Raw genomic sequence first — 22,909 nt, forward strand, 5'->3', positions numbered from 1 at the left:
GTCGGTGTTGTTGAGAAGAACCGTCGTGAACTGGTGAGACGCTTCAATGTTGACTTCCGACGCGAGATTTTGTTTACTGAGGCGCTCGGCACGCGCAGATGACAACTGCGCCAGCGTGCATTATCGCTTCCCGTAGCAATGATCTTATCTGGATGACGATGGTCCCGAGGAAGCTGCCCCGAATTCGGGTCGCAAGCAGGCCACCGCGATGATGGAGGTCTTGGCTGCACCTCCAAGTTTCCAGTCATGCCAATGCCTTTCACAATGCTCAAAAATACCTGGCATAGCCAGCACTCCTCTTCATAGACAACATTTTGTCATCCGCATCTACCGTGCCATATCATGCGGCTAGAACATGAGGAAAACATCATCCAAGGCGGTGCTCGCTCGCGCACCAAATCTACCGAGCAAATTTAGATTTCGCGCATTCTACATAACCGTTCTATGTCTATCTCTGTTTGCAGTCGTCAGCCTGGTGGCGGATCAAAGCGCCCGATACCATCATGGAGCACAATATGGAGAGGCTCAACGAAGAGCTCTCGAGGAGCTGGACACCACGCGACTCGTGAAGAGGGACGAGGAGGTACGCAAGATCCCCCACAGTGTGTCCTGCTGTTCAGTGCCGTTCTAGAATCTAACTACTTCTTTTCTATAACAGTGTCGACTTGTTCACCATGCTGAAGATAAATGCGCCTTCATAAAAGCCAATTGCCCAGATGAAGAAGCAGGGCTTTTCTCGTATCTCTCACTATACTACTGCAATCTCGAAACGGCCCAACCGGTAGCCTTCATAATACTCTCCCTATGGCTCGCGCTATGTTTTACAACTATCGGCATTGCCGCATCGGACTTTTTTTGCATCAACCTTAGCACAATTGCATCTATATTGGGCATGAGCGAGAGCATGGCTGGGGTTACTTTTCTTGCCTTTGGAAACGGCAGTCCCGATGTCTTCTCAACATTTGCAGCTATGAACTCGCACAGTGGGAGCTTGGCAATTGGGGAACTGATTGGAGCTGCTGGGTTCATCACTGCTGTCGTCGCTGGATCAATGGCCTTGGTGCGAGAATTTCGAGTGGGGAAGAAAACTTTTGTCAGAGATGTTGGGTTCTTTATCGTTGCTGCAAGCTTCAGCATGGTGTTCTTGGCAGATGGTGCTCTTCATTGGTGGGAATGTTCTGTCATGATCGGCTTCTACCTGTTCTATGTGGTCACAGTGGTAGTCTGGCATTGGTATCTCGGCCGGCGACGACGACGTCGTGAGAGAGATGCAGCTGCTCGTGGACACTATCTGACCATGACCAATGAGGAGGTAGAAGGAACTGAAGAATACGGGGATGATGAAGACGCTCCAGCCGGACAGAGAAGATACAGAGATGTGGAGGATTTTGGAGCATTGGAGCGCGGTGCGAGTCCTGGTTTCGATTCACAGGCAGATGACCAGAGCGACGAGGATGGAGAACAGGGGATGCACTTGGCTGCTGAAATGGCCAGCAGTATGCGTGTTCTCAGACCATCTGGAAATCGTAGGAACACGATCACGCCAATCCGCCCGAGTCTTGTTGGTGCTCTGGAATTCAGGTCAATTCTCTCGACCTTGCAAAAAGCACGCGGATCCCACGCCCGACCCATTCATTTGCGCCGTTATTCTGACGACCCAATAAACAGGCACGATAGTGCAGATTCAGAGCCAGAGCCATACTCAGACAACTCCTCCGGCGTTCTGTTGACACCTGCTGAGGATGAGAGCGAGCCACCAAAGGCAGGACCTTCTACCAGAACCAGAGCTATCTCTATGAATGATGCAGCCACTTCAACTAAACTGAATCCAGCGGCTTTCACGGTGGCCGATGTGCCAAACATAGGAATCGTTGCTTCAACACCCACTTTCCCACACGATCTTACGCTCCAGGCCGGCCCTGGGCCGTCTATAGATACAACTCTTGGGCTCGTTCCGCCCTCGCCATCTTTCTCCCTCACCCCTCCAGCCTCCCATACTGACTCAAGGGAGCCCAGCCCAGCGCCATCCAAGGACAGACCAAAACGAAAAACTCTCGCACCACCAGGGGATGGCTTCCCTGGCGCGAGAAATTTTCGTGAAGACGCCTTCAAAGTTGGCGGGCACGCAACGGACTCCCCGAATGACTCCCCTCGAACTCGACAACGTCCTAGACTTCAAATTCCCGGTCCTTCATCAAGAGACAGTTCCCACTCTCGAACTCTATCGCCTGTCATTCAGTTTCCTATGTACACAGACTCCCCTCTACCGATGTCAAGTCATGCCTCAAAACCTCCTAGTCTACCCAGTCTTATACTACCCGATGCACACGGATCACCTGAATCTGTTTACACCATCCATGATCTGGATTATCAACAGAAGCCCATCGCCTGGTGGCCAGACCACTACTTGCCGAGCCCTTACACTCTTGCATCCGTTTTGTTCCCAACGCTGTGCACTTGGCGAGATAAAAGCATATGGGATAAGATTGTGAGCGTAATTTCAGCACCAAGCATTTTCCTTCTCGCGATCACTCTACCTGTCGTTGAGTCTGATTCGCAGAATGAAGACGCTGATGAAGAGCGTCGATTACTCGAGGAGAGATCGGCTTCACTTGCCCGGGGCCGGACCAGGAGCGGCCCCATATTAGTTTCTGATTCCCCAACCAGTGAGGTAGAGCCAGAATGGATCCGTTATCGAAGAGCAACAGAATCACAGGACCATCTTCCACAACCTCCTTCACGAGGTTTTAGTAGCCACAACACAGCTGAAGTCGCAGTGTCAGCCGAAAACCACCACCAACACTCCAACCCCAGACCAACCCCTCCAAAAAGAAGGTCCACCGAAACGGCGGTGGAGGCTGATGTAGAAGCCAATGCTACCTCGCCCCGGGACTGGAATCGATGGCTTGTCGCTGTTCAAATATTCACGGCTCCTCTCTTTGTCGTCTTAATCGTCTGGGCGAATACCGCCGAAGCCACAGCCCGCCTCCTTATGAAAATGACTCTCTGGTCGCTTCTCGGCTCTCTTATTGCATTTGCAATCCTGATTATGACTACGACGAACTCGAAGCCTCCGAAATATCGATTCCTGCTTTGCTTCCTGGGCTTTGTCGTCTCCATCGCCTGGATCTCAACAATTGCGAACGAGGTCGTCGGCGTCCTCAAAGCTTTCGGCGTCATCCTTGGGATCTCGGATGCAATATTGGGGCTTACCATTTTTGCTGTCGGGAATTCTCTTGGCGATTTAGTTGCAGATGTCACTGTCGCTCGACTCGGGTATCCTGTGATGGCACTTTCAGCCTGCTTTGGCGGGCCGATGCTGAACATTCTACTCGGCATCGGTGTGAGTGGGCTTTACATGACCGTGAAGGAGGCCAATCATAAGCACGAAAAGCATCCGGGGAAGAAAGTAAAGTACAAGCCGTACGAAATAGAAGTGAGTGGAACTTTAATGGTCAGTGCGATCACACTGCTGGTCACTCTCGTTGGGCTTTTGATTGCCGTGCCCATGAACAAATGGGTCATGAGCAAGAAAATAGGCTGGGGTTTAATTATACTCTGGTGCATATCAACCGTTGTCAACTTGGCGGTGGAAATCAGTGGTGGGTTTGGGCACATATCGTCGGCGCTGTATACATAGACAATTGCCAGTTCGAAGAAATCGATGAAACAAAGCGAGGATCTCGGAACATGTATATACAGAATTTAATGGATAGACTTGGTTCATCTGGATTCCGTTTCAGAAGTTGTGAGCACAGAAACAGTGAGAGCCGCCAAATAATTAATTAAACTTCGCCGGTTTATGCCTCGCAGACAGAGAGTTCTCCTCACAACGCTCTTAGTAGCCTTATCATAGACATCCCAGGGAAGACCGTGATATTCTCGATCCAATTTCCGGTGCCAGAGAAGGGAGACGATGGTTCCTCTGTGCACAAACTTTAAATTCACGTGACGGTCCCGGCACCGAAGGGTGGACTGCTGCCCCTGTCCAGATCCAAGACATTTATGCATGTTGCTTCTCTGGGCTCATAAGTCATAAATGATAGCAGACCTGTCGCTACCAGACAACAATCGGAAGGTTTTGAAAACTTTGAACGCATTGCCGCCAGATCACGACCGATCTTCCCGGTTGAAACATGTATTAGATCACTTATCGTTCGTGCTGCGGTGGAAGGGGGTGGAACACAAACCGAGTCTGCACGTTGGCTCCTTCTCTGAGCCGTCGTACTCCGTACAGTACAATTAAGTGATCATCGCTGCTGCCGTCCATCCTCGTAATCGACCTCGCCCTTGCTTCCCCTTGGCCGCGGTACAAGAGGACAAGAGCAGCAGACTCCGCTCAAACAGCGCCTCCAGATCCTCCAGTCCTCGCTGCCTATCACGCTGCCGGGCCCGTTGTCACCGTTGCGCGCCGCTGATGAACCAAGAGAGAGTCGGGACGAGTTAGAGCAGGCGGTGGCCGGCGCTGTTCACACACGCAGGCACAAGTCACCGCTCGTCTCCAAAAATTTCCCACGGGTCTCAATTTCACAAGGCCGCAACCCCTGGAGCTCTGGGGAAGCCACGTTCAGTGCTCCGAAGGGGTTGACCATCGCTGTCGCTGTCGCTGTCGCCGTCGCTGTCGCTGTTGCGTCCTTGGTTTGCAAAGTCCAAAATTGAGTGCGTGAGTTGAGAGCAAGACTGCACACCGAGGCCGTGGGAGAGCCTAAATCCCTCGACAGTCCAATCCAATGACCGCGCTTCGAGATGGTTTGTCGGCGCGACCCTGGTCGACGTACAGTGCAGCTACCAACGACCTGCAGCAGCTCGACTCCTCGCCCTCGACTCCTGAGCCCGATCAACAGAACGCTCGCAAGGCGCGCAAGCCCTCGCCTGGTCTAGCTGCGCGTTTGAAGGCCTTAGGTTTTGGAAAGGATTCGACGAAAGCGAAACCGACGAGTCGCTCACCCTCGAGCGATCGCGTTGGCCGCATCCCAGAGGACCACATTCACAAACTCGACACCATCCACCGAGCACTGTCTACGAAATCTACGACCATCCAACGACGCGGACGAGCTTGGAGTGGTGCGAGCGGCCAGATCACGCCGCAGGCAAGTGTTGCCAACCTCAACGAGATCACGATTGATGATTCGAGGCTTTTTGAGGGGGAAACACGTCGTCCATCATCGGCTGCGAGCGTGGGCGAGACGGTGATGACCACACATGCACCGCAGATAGATATGGACTCGCAGAAGTACCGTCTACCGGAGCACACGAATGGCAATGGTACAAAAGCAATGTCCGACACAAAACAGGCACACATCGAGAGATACACCCCGCCAGACGAAGCAGAGGATGCTCCCCCTCCACCAATATCCAAGGACACGCCGCCAGGTGGCACTCCTGCCGACTCCATGGTAGATGTCTCTTCGTATTTCAACCCATTCGGTCTGCAACGTGCCGGCTCGATCTACACGCTGTCCCGCGTCTCTTTTGCAAGTCAACTGGCACAATTGACATCACTCCAACTTCCAGATGCCGAATCGCTCTCGACGAAAGTTTCTGCTATACCGACGTCAAAAGCTGCCTCGAAAGCGTTGATGGGGGCAGCAGAGCAGATCAGAAGCTGGATATCAAAAGCGACTGAGGTTATTGCTGGCCTCGATGGCGAAGACGACGTGGAATGGGCAGCGGCAGGGGGCAGAGAAGGCCTGGAAGAGGTCGATAATGCAATCACCCGATTCGAAGAACTCATCAATGTTTATGTTTCAGCCATCGAATCTTTACAAGGCCGACCTGATATTTCAACCGTCTCAGCGGATGAGCTGAAGAAGGTCGTGCTGCAAGTTGAGACGATACTCGCGGAATGGGAGAAGATACGGAACACATTGAAAGATGTCAAGAACTCTGTCGAAATTGCCATGGAATGGGAGGAGCTATGGAACACAGTGTTGGGTGATATTGGCAACGAAATGGACGTGCTAGCCAGATTAGTCTTCGAGATGGAAGAAAAGAGACACAAGTCATTGATGGAGGCTAGTGGGGAAAGTGGACTCGACATCAACGAACTCGAAACCATTGTTGAAGAGACGCCGCCTTCCAAGACAAGGCTACATGCCAACAATCGCTTCAGCGTGCCGGTTGCTTTCCCTATGAGCCCGAATTCTCCCAATCCTTCCTCCATGGCTCAAGATGATTCGAGTCTTCTTGCGCTATTTGCAAGAATGCAACCACTACGAGCGTCTTTAGACTTCCTTCCTATGCGACTGTCAACTTTTCACGCCAGGGCGGAAAGAATATTTCCGACCGCATGTGAAGAACTTGAGACGAAGAGGGCGGGACTTGAAAGCAGCTGGAAGACCTTGGAAAAAGACGCTGAATCACTACGAAAAGAATTGGGCGAGGATCGGTGGGTTCTGGTATTTAAAGGGGCCGGTCGGCAGGCACAAAAGATGTACGAATCCGTTGATCGAAGTGTTGTCAAACTCAGGGAGGGAATCGATGCGGGTAGCCACTTGGAGAATCCCGCTTCCATGGGCAAGAAGATTGAGAGCTATGAGGGAAAAAAGCTTCATTATGGTCCAGCAATTGAGCGAGTTTTGTCTATTATTGAGCGGGGTGTGAAGGATCGCTTGACTGTTAATGGCGAAATTCTTCGACTGCATTCTGAAATGCAGCGGAAATGGGAGGCGCTCAAAGAACAAATGGCTGAGCTTGATATTACCTTGGAGGAGCTCCAAGCAGATAAGAAGAACCAGCAGCTCAGAGATTCGATATCAAGCATGCTTAGCATCGATCGATCGACCGTCGGAAGTCTCTATGATACCCCTGGTAGCTCCCCAGCTTCTTCTGTGGTCATGAATGGCCTCAGTGGTGGACTAGACCCCTCAACACCGGCAACGAACGGCAAGGTACGCGCCAACAGCAAGAGCAGTCTCCCTCAACCTGGGGGAAGGAGAGTTGCCAGCATGCCAGCGACAACGAGCCAGCTCCCTCGAAAAGGCTTGACGAGCCGTCTCTCAAGCATCGGTGCTCCTGCAGGTCAAGCATCTCCATCTCCCGCATCAGCATCCAGGCAGAGTTCTGCAACACCAACAGGAAACCGGTTGCCACGACCATCGTTGACTCACGCCGCGGATGGTAGGCCAAAATGGAACTCCAGCGTCAACACCAAAGATACAATCATCGGGCATCACCACAAGCCCATGAGTCTAACGACACCAAGCCCTCATGCTCGTACTGGGCCTCCTTTGACCCATTCGAACAAGTCAAATGAGTCTAGGATTCCACTTCGCAGCCCTCTAAGCCGGGATAATACAGCGTCTCCTGCGTTCGATGTCACTCCTTCACGTACTTCAAATTCTCGGCTCGCCTTAAGAGACCGCATCGCTAGCCCAGGTCCATACTCTCAGCAAGTCCTCACTAAATCTTCACCCGCAAGCAGGCCACGCCTTCTTAACACACAGTCGTCTATGTCTGCTCTGAACTCCACTGCCAGCCGCCGGGCGTCAATGCAACCGCAAGCCAGTGATCCAACTGGATTGATCAGCCCGGTCGCCAAGCCAGCAAGACCTGCCAGTTCTTTGGCTGCAAGCAGACGGGTTAGCTTGCTCCCTCAACCGAGAGGGAGACAGAATTCTGGCGTTACTGGAAGGGAGAGTCCTCAAGCCATAGCTGGCGCTGCCAGTGCGATGAAGCGAAATGGTAGTTCGACAAGCACGGATAGCAAGGGCACGGAAAAGAAGCCATGGCGATGAAATTCTTGCTAGATTCCGTCTTTTCGACAGATTGAATGTCGTTATTCGATGGGTTCATAGAACGATTTGTTATAAACTCGGCGTTTCATTTTACTTACACCAGAGGCGTTTACCTTTGTCGGGAATGCAGCGCTTCAATTCTTTTTCTCATCTCACACCCTTTTTGAGATGCAACGATTATTCGATGGATTTTGAGCGAGGCTTTGGTGGGTCCGATACTGTTTTTTGAAAGGAGATCAAAAGTAAGATAGGATGAGGCTGGAGGAGATGTAAATAGCGTGCAGGCACGAAGTCACGAGACGAGATGTGGTAAGGTAGGGGCTGATGGGGAGGAAGATAACCGAATCAATGTGGGAAGAGAATGAAAGAGCAAGAGATACCATTTTTGTGTATAATAGTGGCATCGAACGTTACGTTGATCAGAATGATACCCTTCGTCTGCTAGTCTGGACTATGTGCGAAAGTTCCGTCGCCTTGTCTGCAACGCCCTTCATCCCCAAGTGGTCCTTTTTGTTTGGAATCCAGTTTATTGTCCTATGTAGCTGCCATTTAAAGCGTCATGCAAGACACAGCTATTCATTAATGCGACTTACGGTAAAGAGGTCATAGTTATCTTCCTTCCGTAGATATGCCTTTTGTAGCTACTAAGTTGACCCCTATTTAGCTATGCCCACTCTCCTCCAAGTCTTGCCTTTCCTTCCCCCTTAGAACCTGTTCCTACACTTCCTTATTATAGTCCTATTCTAAGATCGAATCTATACGAGGCAATCATCGAAGATTACCTTACGTATCTTAGTATCGTCCTTGTTAAGCATAGTACCGCTATTTCACGTGGGATGCCGGTGCAATATCCATCGTTACTCGAGGGGGTGCATGATAGCTTCGATGCCTAGCGGATCGTTGGTATACTATGTGTAAGAGAATAGCATGTTGTTACTCAATATTAGCCTTGCACTCTGTAGAGATACAAGTTTCCAGTCTGCACTACGGGGAGGTGTTGAGTCGTCGCAAACCAATCTATCATGGCCGTAGGTGTGCGCACGACAATTATTCCGGTCGCAGTCCGCCAGCTTCTTCTTGAATCCAATCATAAAAAGGTGCTAATTCTGACTTTAGAATTTTAGGTCGGTGGGTCGATCCCATCGAACAATATTGAGCAGCCATTCCTCGAACTTCTGCCTGTCAGCGGAGTACCTGTAACTCTGTCGAATCTTACAATCAGCGGGTACTCCAGCACAACCGTCTACTTGGATTTCCTCAACCGAACTCAAACTGACAATCTCCATCCCTTTGTAGTGGCTCTATCGTCTAGTGTGATTTCCATTGCTAATTCGATTCATTTTTTCAGGGATCTGTTAACATTGACCTCGGAGGCCGGATTCACTCGCTTGAAGGTGCAATGGTATTGTTACCGCAGCATCATCCATACACCGATCCGTTGGAAGTTTTGATTTGCGGGGGCTTAACACCAAGCGGTCATTCTGCCCTTGATGACTGTGTCTCTGCCCAACCCGAGGTTGCAAATCCTGTGTGGACAATAGAGAGAATGGTAAGTGTTATGCTCTTAGACGAAGCAGATGTTATGTTAACGCTGTTTTTGGCCTTCCAGGCGTGTTATGCCGCGCATGGCTGGGCGGCTTGACGGTATAAGTACCGTCATGAACAGGTGTGAGCACGGAGCAGCAGGTTTTGGTCTTGGAAGGGACCCAAACTACAAGGCGGTACTCTATGTATGACCCGACCAGGACAGTCAATTCACGAATGAGTGTCATGGCAAACACCACCGTAGCCCGCCTATCACGACCCGGGGCTGGTGTTCTCAAGAGAAAATAGCTCTGTTGGGTGTGTAATGTACGTCTAAAGAGGGAAGAAGGAGCGGGGAGCTCGAGAACTAAGATACAGGGTATCGCGCTAAGCTAAGTCACGTGCGACACAACACCACTTATACGATTCTGAAGCCATCGTGCTCTTAGATGAACAAGTGCTTGACCGACCGGCCAGTCAGGAGACGTTCCTCCTGAGGACATTGTCGACTTTCAAGAGTGCCGAGTCGAGGTCTTTACTCCACCATATCTCTTGTCTGGACTACCCAGGCCTACCTTCAAGCTGGCGAATACAGATCGGGCTTATGGACAGTTCTTTGCCTTCGCTCTCATCTCTGACTCGACAGCAAATCTCAAGGTCTCACTTCTCGGTGCACTTACCAGTACTCATGGAAATAGTATGGCCCAGCGAACAATCTTCCCTAACGTGTCTTGAGCCGGAACGACGTGCACTGTTGTTGCACCGCCAAATTCTCACGTGTGCCCTCCTTCATGGTTCATGCTATTCGTTTCGATAGCCCTACGCCGTCAATTAATGTCTTCGTGCGAATTAGTAGTGATCCGGCTTGTCTTAGCAACCAGTCCCAAGGACTAAGATTTGGCCTTCCTGGAGTTTGAGCACTTCATTTCTTTGACGAACTTCGACAGGGCGATAGGTAACTGAGGATAAAAGGTATTTCTTCTGAGAATAGAACGAAGGGGTGCAGCGGGAGAATGTAGAAACTTTTGTTGATACCTTCAGTCAGAGATTTTTTTCATATCAACTAATTATAGCCCCATTCCATATGCCAAACTTCAACCCAATACGGGGATATGGATACCGAGAAGACTCGATTAGATACCAACCACCCTATTTTATTGTATGATGCATCAGAATGAGACCTGAATGTCAACAAACCCTCGGTTGTCATCAGAGCCACGTGACCGAACCGAAGTTAAAGGGGCTCAGGGGCGAACCGAGAATCTCCCATATCGACGATACCACACAGGCAAGTCTTTTAACATGAAAGACATTGATACGTTTTCAAGCGTGTGACTTGGGTACTTTGAGACAGCCACTTGTAATTTTTGTTATGTGATTGAGCAATACGTCGCGCGGTCAGAAATATGTCCATTAGCAGCTGCGCTCTTTGCAGGGCAGCCTAGGGGGCATGGCTCCCCTGACACCTGCCTTCCAGGAGCTTCGCATAAATGCCGTCGCGTTGCTTCATTTCTTGTATCTATTTGAACCTGTCCGTTGACACTTTTCCAAAAGTTACAAAGCTAAAGCATCATCAGCGTTGCGTTTTGCAAGAATCTGTTCGCCATGGATATTCGAACCATGCACCGTATAATTGAGAACATATTCTCACCATTTTCAACATTGAGGGCAGGAACCAGGAGAAGCTTTCTCAACACTGATGGATACTTGTTCCATTTACCTCAAGTTCAAGTTTGTGATGCAACAGAAGCGGGCAAGAGAACCATTTTGTCATTTTGATGTTCAGCTTGGCTGTTCTCATGCGATTCGTCTCATCCTCCGACTATGGATTGGTCGTATCGACAACCACTTTCAGTACCAAATTCCCTTCGTCATCTTTAACTCTTCCAGCCATGGAAAATGCTCCCGGAATACCATCGAATCCACTGAATCGTTGGGTGACCAATTTTGACAGATCTGGGAGTAATGGATTGCCACTTGAGACCAACTTGATCGCTTCTTCGTAGGTATTTGCGTATCTGAAGACACCAACGAGGTCTATCTCTCGCAGTGCAGCTGCCGAGATGGGAAGTGTTTGGATGGGACTTCCCATTCCGATCAACATGATACGTCCCCCTGGTCTCGTTGACTATGCAAATTAGCTGATAACACCGACCAAAAGGAATATCACCTACATAGATCGCAGCTTGTAAACAAGACTCAACTCCTGTGCACTCAAAGACAGCATCTACTTCGCCTATTCCCGATGAAGCCTTAACCATCTCCGCAACCTCTTTCGCAAAAGTCAATTTGTCTTCAATGCTCTGAGGTCTTTTCATTGGGACAACGATCTTGGCATCTGCGAATTTGTTTTGGACTGCAAAGTCGACTCTTTCGGCCTGAATATCGGCAATAACGACTGTCTTTGCACCGCATACCTTGGCCATTGCTGCACAGAGAAGGCCAACTGCACCGGCCCCAAAGACGAGAACAGTACTCCCTTGCTTGAGAGCTGCTCTTCTTGAGCCATGAATAGCTACACCCAGAGGTTCAAGGATAGCTCCAAGATCGAGGGAGACACTCGCAGGCAATCTGATTCCAGTCAATACTGATCTTTCATCTCAATCATTGGCAGCTTACTTGTGACAATATACCGCCGGGTGGTTGATCCTCGCCTGTAAAGTTCCCTGGAAATGGGGGAATGACTTTGCCGAGCTCCTGAATCTGAGAGATTTGCAAATGTTGTACCTCCCTTCTTTGCACAACTCACACTCGAGACATGGCAAGCCAACCTCAAGGGCAACGCGGTCCCCTACTATGAGCTTGGTAACTTGTGAGCCAACAGCAGTAACAACACCTGATGATTCATGGCCAAGTGTTAGAGGTTCTTGGACAATTATGTCACCATTTCGGTAGTGGTTGAAGTAATGGAGGTCTGAACCGCAAAGACCGGTTGCTTGGATAGCCACCTGTACTTCTGCAGCTTCTGGTGCTCCCAATTGACGATGTTCCTATACGTCTCAGTTAGCTGTTCACGAAGTTGTCACTATTTAGCCCAACTCACAATCTTCAAGTCCTTGACCCCATGCAAGACAGAAGCAACAACCTCCCCGATCTTCCCCGCCCCGTTGACATGTTGTTCTCCATTGACAGCCATTTTTCAATTTCATGAACGATCCATGTGAATTATGGATCAAGTAAGAGGACATACCACCTATTTTTATCAAGTCTTGAAATCCTTGTAAGCTTGGTGATGCCCCGAGCTCGCAGGGCCTCGGTGTCTGACGGGCAAGCCAACGGCAATTCAGGGGAAGGATAGCCAGTGCTTTCCCCACCAACCCCATTCCTCGCCATCCCCAAGCGGAAAATTGCCCCGTCTTTCAACCCGCATCGGCGAGCAGCAGCAAAGGCCGACCCCTCACTTCGGAGCTCCAGATAATAATTTCCAAATACTTTTATCCAGCTCTCTCTCCAAATTTGAGGAAGCTTGATCAAAGACAATCGAGCTCCGAATTGAAGATGGCGATTTCTGCAACAATGGCGATGTTCTCTCTGGAAGGCCAGAAAGCTGTGATCACAGGCGGAACAAGGGGAATCGGGCAAGCTGTCGCTGTTTCGCTGGCGGAGTGCGGGGCAGATATTATTTTGATACAGGTGTACTTCCTCTCCCACATCTCTATAAAAATTGAAATAGACCTTTACGCAACTACTAACCAGTCTCAGCGCGACCACTCGAACACTACAACCCTAAAAGCCATAGAAGCACTGGGCCGCAAAGCAACCATCTACACCGCAGACCTTTCCTCGCAAGCCGAAGTTGCGGCCCTCACTCCTGCGATCCTGAAAGATGGACATAAGATCAATATTCTCGTGAACTGTGCCGGTATTCAACGACGGCACCCCTCGGCGGAGTTTCCTGATAATGACTGGAACGAGGTGAGCCATTCCCCCAATTCTGTAGAGAGAGCCGGGGGGAGAGAAGGAGCTAATGGTTGGAATGAAAGGTCCTCCAGGTAAACCTGACCACAGTCTTCACCCTCTGCCGCGACATCGGCGCACACATGCTCTCCCTGCCCGTCTCATCCATCACCAACCGCCGCGGTTCAATTATCAACTTCGCCTCTCTCCTCTCGTTTCAAGGCGGGCTTACAGTCCCCGCATACTCAGCTTCCAAAGGTGCGGTTGCGCAGTTGACGAAGGCACTGTCGAACGAATGGGCTTCGAAAGGCGTGAATGTTAATGCGGTTGCGCCGGGGTATATCGAGACGGAGATGAATACTGCGCTCCTGGCGGATGGGAGCAGGTTGAAGAGTATTAGTGAGAGGATTCCTGCGGGAAGGTGGGGAAAGCCGGAGGATTTTGGAGGTACTACGGTGTATTTGGCGGGGAGGGCGAGTGCGTATGTTAGTGGGCATGTACTGGTGGTTGATGGCGGGTGGATGGGGAGGTAAAGGGTACAAAAAGTATATTTCAGTAATGGTGGCGTTTTGAAGAGAGAGACTTAGTGGTAGAGAAGAATTCATTGGGCTGTAGATCTTGTCTCCATAGATTTGAATACTTGAGTGACAGCGACGAGGAACAGTGATTTATAGTGAAGAGTGGACAAAGGATAATATGCTGTGAGCTGGAGATTTTTGTTCTCTACCCCAAGATCTATATACTTGCTCGAAGTGTATTGAATCCACAATGGATACATCTAGGAAGAAAATACATTTGGACTCGAACCCCTAGCTGGTTTGAGAGCGTCGTGAGTTAGTAGAGCCGTGGAAGGCTACCTGTCCCCACCTGAAGTGTGTCTTGGGCCAGCGTATGCATGAAAGACGTAAAAAAACGTAGCAGGAGCTTGATCCAACAAGTCCATTAGTCTCTATGTTGCAATTGCATCAAATCGGTATGAAAACAGTATATGCTGCACAGCAGCTAAAAGTGATCGACGATCCGCTTTGAATGCAACTCCGCAAACGCTCCCACGCTCAGCTTGAGACGGCTTGCCCCGGCTTGATATTTTGTCCTTCAGGCTTGAATCTTCTACCACTTAATGACCTTTTTGGGGAAGAACTCATCAATGAGCTCGAGGTAGTATGGCTAAAAGGCTACATTAGCTTTGATGTGCATTAACTTTTGTAGTCTTAACATACCTTTAGGACCTCCACGCTTGGGACATCATCGCTCTTACTGTACAGATCATAGGGATTGAATGCCCTCACAGCCTCTAACATAGCATGGTCATGTTCATCCATAAACTCAGTATAAGCTCCAGCGGAGTGCCATGGATAAAAAGAGTGATATCTGATCATGGCAAGTGACTCCGCTGGCAAGGTTGACTGCTCCTTGACGATGTGGTACAAATACTCGTCGTGACCCCATGACAGCATAATATTATCCATCCCGCACCCTGGAGTGTATATCCCGTTTTTGGTGCCGTAGATTGGATGATCATGGTCAGGGTTACCTTTGAAGGTATCTGGGTAGATGATCCTCTTGTCGAAAGCACATCCAACGGGGAAGGTATCGCCGACAACATCCCATTGGCCATCCGCCCCGTAAAAGAAGAGGAGTTTGCCAAGGTCGTGGATGAGGCCAGTCAGTTGCATCCATCGTGGCTTGCCGTCTCGTCGGATAGCCTCAGCTGACTGAAGTAAATGTTCGATTTGGGAGAGGGAGGTGTCGGGGTCGGACTCGTCGATGAGAGTGTTGAGCTTCTCCATTGCTTGCCAGATTGTCATCTCAGCTCGCGTCTTGGATTTGAAGTCGTTGCGAGCCTTCAGGTTATAGGCCACTGTCTGCTTTTCGTGTTGCTCTCGGTAAAAGTTTTTGACTCTGTCACAGGCTTCTTCGTATTGTCGGAATTTTGTCTTGTCTTTTTCAGCGTCGAACTCGGACCTCTCCTTCATAGCCTTCTCCCTCTTCATGTCGGCTTTCATGACGTTGACGGCATCAATGTTGTCTGAGAGGTTCTCCAGCGCCATGCCATCTCGATCCTCGTAGAGAGGAACTGGGTCTACAGCTGATGGTGCCATTACGTGTTGTTGAGAAGTGATGGAATAGTGTGAAGGAAGGAAGAATTGGACGATAGTAGAATTGTCTCTGATGAAGATGTCGGGAGGATTCGAATTTGAATAAGTACAAGCAGGAAAAGGATTCTTATAGAAGTTCAAGAATGCAGACTTCTTGTAGCAAGTACCACTTGGGGGTTTTATCAATCGCAAGGCTTATATGTGTCCAGTGCCACAAGCCTCGAGTGTAGGCCTGCGGTGAAAATTTCCAGAAGTGTTGAGCACACATTGCCTGCAACACTCCAGAGGGCCCTAGGGACCCTTTCTCGGGAGAACCGTCGGCTGCCAGTGCATAGACCTTGTACTGAACAAATTTCTGCTAGGGAAGAGTGGGAAAGAAACAGAAAAGGACTGGGGAAACAGGGAGAGTTGCCGCATGGCGACATGGCATTGGTACCGGGGGAGAAAACTTGTCAAGGGAGTCGAGAATGGCTGTCAAAATGATCGGCTGATGCAGTGGGGAAGAGGCGGAGAGGTTGAGAGTCATCTTTTGCCTTATTGGGTGTGAAAGAGGCAAGACCAGGTTTGTGCCGGAAGAGGAAATCGGGGGAAATTGCCGTTCTTGTAAGCTTCCTAAGGTGCGTTCTGAGCGCTGCGACATGTGAGACCAGTTCACCATTGCCTCAAGTATGGAGACGCTTGCTAGATTGAATGAGGGGTGAAATTCAGTCCGAAGGGATGAGTTGATTGATGGTGAGTGGATAAAGGTCAGTCGAATCGAAGCAAGCACCAACACCGCAAGAAAAAGGGAGCTATTATGCTAATAAATACACAGTGGCAGGTACAGAGGCGTATATTTCAGAACGGAGACCGAGAGCCTCGATTGCGACACGTGAGGAAGCCATAATGCATCGACCCAGAAGAAGACTGCCCCCCTTTAGAAAGCATAAATCTGACAAGGCCTACAGTCGAATCTCATGATAGTCTGATATCCGCCACGATGTCACAAGGAAGTTTGTTGTGCTTGATCACGTGTTCTCAATTCAGGGGCTCGCATGAAATTCAAATTCTCTCGGTCACTTGATCTCGAACGCCACCATTCCGCTCCGATAACAAGTTCATAGGAGAATAAAGGTCGTTTTCGAAGAGCATCGCAGTCCAGTCTTTTTCTACCGTTCTCTCAAGATTGGCACATTGGGCCCTCCTATCGAATTTGAGATTCGGCTCTCATCGGAATTCATCGTGACCGAGCTCTAGCGCAGGAACTTATTAGCCATCAGCGAGATTTGGATCATCAAACGAAAACACGCGAACTTTGGGCGTATTTTCGCGTTGCTGGGTCAGAAAAAATGAACTCGCAATAGATTGACGGCATTCCGGGTAAGGGTGTTAGTTTTCACTCTCATCGTAACTTCCTCTCAAACCCAGCTCTCACGAATTTATGGCCGTTGATACACCGAACGCTTCCAAGTCTTCTCGAAGTTTATGCTTGCCTATATGCGCTCGAGCTATTGCACGTACCGTTTGAAACAGACGCAACCCCTGTCAGCCTCCTATCCGGAACGCAAGTTCCATCCCACTGAGCATTTCAACACATTCTCGGCCAGCTCGTATCACGAGCTTCCACAGCAACCGTGTCGACAGCTTCATCAAAAGGCTGATGAGGCTGCTGCGGGGCAGAGTCCATTCCACTCCTTCAAAACATAATATTTATAGCAGCGTTCCTTCCTTCAACAAGGCGCAAACGACCAAAGGATCAGCTCCTACACAATCGACTTTAAACAACACAACATTCGCAATCATGGCGACGACACCAGCACTCAGAGCACAACCATCCTTTCGCAGAGAGTCTCCCTCTCCCTCTACGTCACCAACGCCTGCAATTGGAGCATGTCCAGAGCTCTCTCGTTGCGTCTCCACAGCTTCCACGGGCTCTATTTCGGATCTATCCAACGTCATGGGGCGGGAGTCGTTAAGTAGCACAGTGAGCTCTGTCGGCACGTCTGTATCACGATCATCATCTGCGAGCTACGCGAATCGATTCTCGATTACCGGCACCGAGAAGCCAAAACGACGTGGCTATGTCCGCCCACAAGGCACGAACTTCGCAGCGTCAGCCAAGTCGAGAGAAAGTGTTTTAAGTTTAGGCAGCATAGCACACCTACAATATTACTTTGCAAGGACTGGTTTGCTTGATGGGAAGGGAGGACGTTTGGCAAGGAAGAAGGACAAGGACAGCCGGGCAACGCTGGATCTATCATCTCTGGATACATCATTCTTAACTCCAAAAGTGGCTTGTTCAGATGTCGACTCTTCATATGCCTCGTTGGGAAGCAGCCCCGAGCTTCACGCACAAGGACTCGGAGGCATGATAGCAGAGAGCCCTACCCAAGAGGAGTTTGAATACTACAGCGGCGAAGAAGAGGACGAAGACCACCCACACATGCTTCCTCCGACTGTCAGCACCTACAACCATCGCGAGAAGCCGATTCCAAAACCGCCTTCCCTGGAAGAGCTCAAGGACGAATTGCAGAAGGCACTCGCTGCTGCGGTAAAGGTCCTCGAAGATGCGAAAGTGAATCCGAGTTCCCAACCTCCATCCCCTTCTGGGACACACATCTCCGATGGCGAGCCCTTGAGCCCCGCGTCTTCAGACGATAATCGAGGCTGGTATGAGCTCCAAGGAATGCACATTCTGGACATCATGACTCTCGCAATCCGCGCGGCTAAAATGTACTACACTGCGCATGATCAACCAGCACGTCTCGCAGCCATCAAATCTGAGCGCAGGATTCGAGCTGAGTTATTAACTGTCATGGATGTGCTGAAGAAAATGGCGACAAGGACTTTCATGGGCGGCATGAAGACTGACGAACGGGAAACAATGGAGAACTGGGTCGCCAGTGTCTACGAGATGCTGAAGCAAGAGGAGGCAATGGAAGAGGCCGAGAGGAAGCGGAGAGCGAGCTGGACTTGGCTTGATAATTCCTGGCAGGGCAAAGGTGTGGAGAGGGAGTACGCATTCATAAAATCGATGGATCCCGAAGCAGACACCCTTCCCGAGTTCAGGTCTGTAGATGAGGTCGCGGACGAAAGATTGCCTACCCCCTTCTTGAACGATCTCAAGACCGGGTTGAGGCTGGTAAAATTGCATAATGCGTTGGTGAGGGAGAGCAAGAGACCATTTGGAGCTATCGATAAATGGCACACAGAGTTCGGAAAGCCGTATCGGATGGCCGAGAATCTTCGCTATTGGATCAAAGCAGCAGAACTGAGATGGGAAGTCATATTGCACGTGGACGTTATGGGAGTTGTCAATGGTACTGACAGAGCAGCCTGGAAAGGTTTCGAAGAAGCTATTTGGAAGTGGTGTGCACGAGTCAGGGAGGAGATTACTGGAGAGTTAAAAGTTTGAGTCGGTCACAACTGGTAATCTTATGATGCTTTACGAAGTTAATGCTTATGGTTAAGAGAAAGAGGGGTGAAAGCGACCTCGCTCGCTATTGTACATATTGGGTTGTATGCAGAAATTGGGGGAGGATTTACTTTGCTTCGATCGTATTATACCCAGCTTACTTATTTCAAAAATCTTTTTGTTCCTACTCAAATTATATCTATCACAGTCTCCTTCTCGGTGATTTGAAGTGGGTAGGATCGGCATCTATATCTCCTAGCCTCCAGACGAAATACAACAAACGTTTTCTCCTAGGTCAAGGTTGTGTCCGTCTTTGTTTCTTGGAACCGAGTCGGTCATTCAGTAGGTAAGGTTCATGCTAATGGCTCGGGCCGCTCTAAAATCCACTTTCTTCACGGCGCCCCTCATTCAAAGCACGGTTCAAGTGAACCGTGGTTCGTGGCTTTCACATCCCCTCATCTACGTCATTCCCGTACAACCCTGGTATCTCTTGCTTTCTACAATCCAAAAAGCAGCCAGAGGCGCGCTTTCCCTTTTCGATTCTAAAATCGCGATGAAATCCGCAACGACAAGTAGTCACCACACTTCGCTATCAATAACTCCGATTCCGGATTAAAGAGATCGGACTCACATACCTGTCCTCTACCACTCAGCAAAACCACAACGCTTCACCCAAACATACGAAAAGCTCCAGCAGGCGGTCGGTCGACAGAGAAACATCACTTTCGCAATGTCCATCTTCCAGATTACGCTTTCACTCTTCGCTTCTGCGGACGAGGTGACGGGAACTCAGATGCCAGGAAACTCGTCATCTTTCGACGCAGTACCGGTTGCACCAGAGCCCCTCATGTCTTCCCTCCCTCTATGGAAGCAACAACTGGAGAAAAAGCAAGCACGGATCAATGTCTGGATGGACTCTAATCGGGACACGGCGGAGAGAATCGTGGTGTTTGCCGTATTTCTTATGGTGTTGAAAGCGTGTTGGATCTGGGGTTGTAAGGGTTTAGAGGTTGGTAAAGATTGGTGGGAAGAGAGGGGGAGGAAGGAGAAGTTTAAGGAGTGGATGATTGAGGAGAGGAGGATGAGGAGGGAGAGGAAACCTGTAGTTGGGATCTTGAGGGGAAGGGACGGGAAGGTGGTGAGGAAAAGAGTGAGTTGGGAGCAGGATGGGCGAGGGCGCGGGGAAGCCGATGGACGTGGTGATTTGGAGGGGCAGAGGAAGCAATTTGGGAGGGGAGAGATTATGATTGAGGAAGTTAAGTGCGAGGAGATAGTGCTTGACGTCGGCTTCCCATCGAGCTGCTCGACTTAAAGTTTGCAAATTCAAGCAAAATGAGATAACCCTTTGGCTGGCTTCTTCTCGAAAAAATGCAGACAAAGTTTCTGCTGAGATTTCCTTTATAACGGATCAAACTGGGACAAGCTGCAGTATGCTTGTAATCAAATATTTATACGAGACCCATTAGAGAAGTCTCGGTCAAGGTTGAAATGGGAAAGTGATTTGAGAATGCAGTCAGAGTTCGGAACAACCCAGCTGAAACATTTTCTATGTTACCGCGCATTGTACTTCCAGATATGAGTGTCTTAATAAGTCCGCCGAGCCCATATTGACCCACTTTCGCGCACGAATGAAAAGGAGGATAATCACGTGTGGCCACGTGCGACAACCTATCACAGGAGTAGCACTTGCGGAGAACAACAACGATGTCCTCCTGTTGCATTTCACAAGGTTACAACCACTCTCCAACCGGTCCACCTCCAGCTTACTGACTGAGGGGCGCAGACTACCATCAGATGCGCTAGGATCGAGTGACTCGTGGTAGACCAATGATTGTCTTCTTCATCAAATCTCACCCTCGAGGGCGTATGCAAAAATCACCCCGGACCACCTGAGTCCGTGTTCATCGGAAAGTCTCAAAGTCTGATAGCATGTGTTGGGAGGCAGTGAGCTCGTGGGAACTTCCATATATTCTGTCCTTTCCATCTGAACTTCTGTGGGTTTAGCATTGAGAGTTTCTCCCTGTTATCTCAACTTGAACTAGGGTATAAGTCACGTGTCAGCACGTTAGATAAAATGGAGGGGGCCAGCGTCAAAATTTCTGCCCCGCCTTCGGCAAGCAGAAAGCCCCACCAAGAGTCTTCTCAATCTGCGACGCTTCTCAAAGACACTCAATTGGTATGCCAACTCTCCTGCCACATCCACCGCCCGAAGCTGACGTGAGTTCTGCAGGAACAGCAATGGCTACAATTGTTATTGGAGCCCAATGGGGCGACGAGGTTTGTCCTATTTTCACCCTGCTTTCTGAGCACGTCCCATTCTCGCAGCCTCGTCTCCATGACCCGGAACCTGAGAGCTTCTTCCTGTATAATTAACAGACAATTCGATAATGCTGACTGCAACCCCCCAGGGGAAAGGCAAGCTCGTCGATATTCTCTGCCCTACCGTGAAGCTTTGCGCCAGGGCCCAAGGCGGGAACAATGCCGGACACACTATAGTCGCGAATGGGGTTACATACGATTTCCACCTTCTGCCTTCTGGATTGATCAATCCCGAATGCCAGAATGTGATTGGGTCTGGAGTTGTGGTGGGTTATTCTCTCCTGTTCTGAAAGGACTTCAGGTTGCTTGGGAAGTTCTGCTCCGGGAAATTATGTCTGAGAGGCACAATGGCCCCGAGCTCTTTGTTGTTACCCAAGAACCGAAGCTGATTCGAATGGGTCTAGGTTCATGTCCCTTCCTTCTTCAAGGAGTTAAACGATCTGGAAGCCAAGGTGCGTTTCCGAACCCCAGTCGAAATGAGCACTCACTAATTGACGGGTGATCAGGGCTTGAAAGACGTCCGGTCACGCATCCTCATCAGCGATCGAGCACACATCGTTTTCGATTTACACCAACTCGTGGACGGGCTCGAAGAAGTTGAATTGGGTGGAAAGAGCATCGGTACAACAAGAAAGGGAATCGGGCCAGCATATAGTACAAAAGCGGCACGAAGTGGCATTCGCATCTGCGAGGTCTTCAACGAGACGCTCTTTAACCAGAGATTAAGAGAGCTTGCGGCCGGTTACAAGAAAAGATACGGTGATTTGCTGAAGTACGACGTGGAGGAAGAGATCTCAAGATTCAATGTCCGCCGCTCAATCTCTCAGTAAGGATCTCACTAACCCGTGTTCTGCAGGAGTACCGGGAAGAGTTGGGCAACTACGTGGTTGACCAAGTCCCTTTGATGAAATCTGCGCAAGATTCAAACTTACCAATTCTGGTTGAAGGCGCAAATGCCCTCATGCTTGATCTCGACTTCGGCACATATCCCTACGTTACATCGGTGAGTACTTCCTCAGCAGTCCCACTAATTATGCTACTGACTCTACTAGTCCAACACTGGTCTTGGAGGTGTCTTCACTGGACTCGCTCTCAGCCCCACGAAGGTGAAATCAATTATTGGTGTTGTTAAAGCATACACGACAAGAGTTGGAGGAGGGCCATTTGCCACTGAAGACCTGGGTGAAGTTGGCACGATGCTTCAAGAGATCGGGCGAGAATGGGGCGTGACCACTGGTCGAAGAAGACGCTGCGGTTGGTTAGACCTGGTAGTCGTCAAGGTATATTGATTCTCCTCTTGGTTTAACTTTGCGGATTGCTATTCGATACTCCCAAGGAGCGGGGGATACTAACTTAGCATTTTGCCTTAGTACTCTGCCGCTATCAACCACTACACTTCCCTCAACGTAACTAAACTCGATATCCTCGACACATTCCCCACGATAAAAGTAGCAACAGCATATCTCGACCCAACTACAGGCGAAGAACTAGAATCTTTCCCCGCAAATCTCGAACTATTAGCCAACGTAAAGGTAAAATACGAGGAGCTTAAGGGTTGGGAGAAGCCAACCACAGGAGCCAAAGCCTTCTACGATCTGCCAAAGGAGGCACGAGCATACGTCGAATTCATAGAAAACTTTGTTGGAATCAAAGTGCAATACATCGGAACGGGGCCAGGTCGGCAGAACATGATCACTCGATGATTTGGTGCACTCGAAAAGCATTGAGAGATGGATACGCTTCGCGTTTGTGCCACTTTTTGGCTCTCTTGTTTACCTGTGTTTGAACCTTTTTTTATAGATATTTCGTAGAGCAATGCAAAGTATAAATAAAGCTGTATGGAATATTCAGACAATCTGTAACATCCAAAATATCTGGAACATCTGATCGATCGGGATACTAGAAGTACCTGGAACATTCACACCGTCTGGAATATTATC

General features: G+C 49.6%; 9 protein-coding genes across 9 annotated transcripts; 7 read left to right on the plus strand and 2 right to left on the minus strand.

Moving 5' to 3' along the window:
* Positions 1–355: 355 nt before the first annotated feature.
* K444DRAFT_647865 (uncharacterized protein) lies at positions 356–3,640 on the plus strand (the record flags this gene model as incomplete). The annotated part of the gene is made up of 2 exons (XM_024885394.1): positions 356–583; positions 659–3,640. 2 exons carry the CDS (start codon positions 356–358, stop codon positions 3,638–3,640), a joined length of 3,210 nt encoding a protein of 1,069 aa, XP_024728806.1.
* Positions 3,641–4,730: 1,090 nt separating this feature from the next.
* On the plus strand, positions 4,731–7,736 carry K444DRAFT_545348 (KAR9-domain-containing protein; the record flags this gene model as incomplete). Its single annotated transcript, XM_024876129.1, has 1 exon — positions 4,731–7,736. One exon carries the CDS (start codon positions 4,731–4,733, stop codon positions 7,734–7,736), a length of 3,006 nt encoding a protein of 1,001 aa, XP_024728807.1.
* A 1,616-nt stretch (positions 7,737–9,352) lies between these two features.
* K444DRAFT_647867 (copper radical oxidase) lies at positions 9,353–10,177 on the plus strand (the record flags this gene model as incomplete). The annotated part of the gene is made up of 3 exons (XM_024885395.1): positions 9,353–9,466; positions 9,738–9,988; positions 10,078–10,177. The coding sequence occupies 3 exons, from the start codon at positions 9,353–9,355 to the stop codon at positions 10,175–10,177; spliced, it is 465 nt and encodes a 154-aa protein (XP_024728808.1).
* Positions 10,178–10,867: 690 nt separating this feature from the next.
* Positions 10,868–12,418, minus strand: K444DRAFT_574767 (GroES-like protein). The gene is made up of 4 exons (XM_024877451.1): positions 12,304–12,418; positions 11,880–12,250; positions 11,435–11,831; positions 10,868–11,388 (listed from the first exon to the last, which is right to left on the minus strand). The coding sequence occupies exons 1-4, from the start codon at positions 12,394–12,396 to the stop codon at positions 11,083–11,085; spliced, it is 1,167 nt and encodes a 388-aa protein (XP_024728809.1). The 5' UTR covers positions 12,397–12,418; the 3' UTR covers positions 10,868–11,082.
* Positions 12,419–12,710: 292 nt separating this feature from the next.
* K444DRAFT_621034 (2-deoxy-d-gluconate 3-dehydrogenase-like protein) lies at positions 12,711–13,887 on the plus strand. The gene is made up of 3 exons (XM_024881817.1): positions 12,711–12,893; positions 12,963–13,175; positions 13,244–13,887. Exons 1-3 carry the CDS (start codon positions 12,777–12,779, stop codon positions 13,688–13,690), a joined length of 777 nt encoding a protein of 258 aa, XP_024728810.1. The 5' UTR covers positions 12,711–12,776; the 3' UTR covers positions 13,691–13,887.
* Positions 13,888–14,267: 380 nt separating this feature from the next.
* On the minus strand, positions 14,268–15,681 carry K444DRAFT_647870 (putative inositol oxygenase; the record flags this gene model as incomplete). Its single annotated transcript, XM_024885396.1, has 3 exons — positions 14,268–14,324; positions 14,378–15,246; positions 15,669–15,681. 3 exons carry the CDS (start codon positions 15,679–15,681, stop codon positions 14,268–14,270), a joined length of 939 nt encoding a protein of 312 aa, XP_024728811.1.
* Positions 15,682–17,036: 1,355 nt separating this feature from the next.
* K444DRAFT_544958 (uncharacterized protein) lies at positions 17,037–18,650 on the plus strand (the record flags this gene model as incomplete). Its single annotated transcript, XM_024876094.1, has 1 exon — positions 17,037–18,650. The coding sequence occupies one exon, from the start codon at positions 17,037–17,039 to the stop codon at positions 18,648–18,650; it is 1,614 nt and encodes a 537-aa protein (XP_024728812.1).
* A 438-nt stretch (positions 18,651–19,088) lies between these two features.
* K444DRAFT_621036 (uncharacterized protein) lies at positions 19,089–20,173 on the plus strand. Its single transcript, XM_024881818.1, has one exon. It carries the CDS (start codon positions 19,381–19,383, stop codon positions 19,960–19,962), a length of 582 nt encoding a protein of 193 aa, XP_024728813.1. The 5' UTR covers positions 19,089–19,380; the 3' UTR covers positions 19,963–20,173.
* A 258-nt stretch (positions 20,174–20,431) lies between these two features.
* Positions 20,432–22,832, plus strand: K444DRAFT_621037 (Adenylosuccinate synthetase). Its single transcript, XM_024881819.1, has 8 exons — positions 20,432–20,826; positions 20,881–20,927; positions 21,059–21,235; positions 21,374–21,421; positions 21,476–21,775; positions 21,826–21,972; positions 22,022–22,249; positions 22,340–22,832. Exons 2-8 carry the CDS (start codon positions 20,889–20,891, stop codon positions 22,670–22,672), a joined length of 1,272 nt encoding a protein of 423 aa, XP_024728814.1. The 5' UTR covers positions 20,432–20,826; positions 20,881–20,888; the 3' UTR covers positions 22,673–22,832.
* The last annotated feature ends 77 nt before the right edge of the window (positions 22,833–22,909 follow it).

Source organism: Hyaloscypha bicolor (assembly GCF_002865645.1).
Source record: "Hyaloscypha bicolor E unplaced genomic scaffold K444scaffold_182, whole genome shotgun sequence".
Lineage (NCBI taxonomy): Eukaryota > Fungi > Ascomycota > Leotiomycetes > Helotiales > Hyaloscyphaceae > Hyaloscypha > Hyaloscypha bicolor.

Excerpts from the sequence above, each read along its gene's own strand:
- K444DRAFT_621037 (XM_024881819.1), top strand. The coding sequence starts at position 20,889 with ATGGCTACAATTGTTATTGGAGCCCAATGGGGCGACGAG. Across the intron at positions 21,422-21,475 it reads TAAACGATCTGGAAGCCAAG|GGCTTGAAAGACGTCCGGTC; the intron begins GTGCGTTTCCGA and ends ACGGGTGATCAG. Across the intron at positions 21,973-22,021 it reads CATATCCCTACGTTACATCG|TCCAACACTGGTCTTGGAGG; the intron begins GTGAGTACTTCC and ends TGACTCTACTAG.
- K444DRAFT_621034 (XM_024881817.1), top strand. The coding sequence starts at position 12,777 with ATGGCGATGTTCTCTCTGGAAGGCCAGAAAGCTGTGATCACAGGCGGA. Across the intron at positions 12,894-12,962 it reads CAGATATTATTTTGATACAG|CGCGACCACTCGAACACTAC; the intron begins GTGTACTTCCTC and ends AACCAGTCTCAG. Across the intron at positions 13,176-13,243 it reads CTGATAATGACTGGAACGAG|GTCCTCCAGGTAAACCTGAC; the intron begins GTGAGCCATTCC and ends TTGGAATGAAAG.
- K444DRAFT_574767 (XM_024877451.1), bottom strand. The coding sequence starts at position 12,396 with ATGGCTGTCAATGGAGAACAACATGTCAACGGGGCGGGGAAGATCGGG. Across the intron at positions 12,251-12,303 it reads GGGTCAAGGACTTGAAGATT|GAACATCGTCAATTGGGAGC; the intron begins GTGAGTTGGGCT and ends TGAGACGTATAG. Across the intron at positions 11,389-11,434 it reads GTTTACAAGCTGCGATCTAT|TCAACGAGACCAGGGGGACG; the intron begins GTAGGTGATATT and ends TAATTTGCATAG.
- K444DRAFT_621036 (XM_024881818.1), top strand. The coding sequence starts at position 19,381 with ATGTCCATCTTCCAGATTACGCTTTCACTCTTCGCTTCTGCGGACGAG.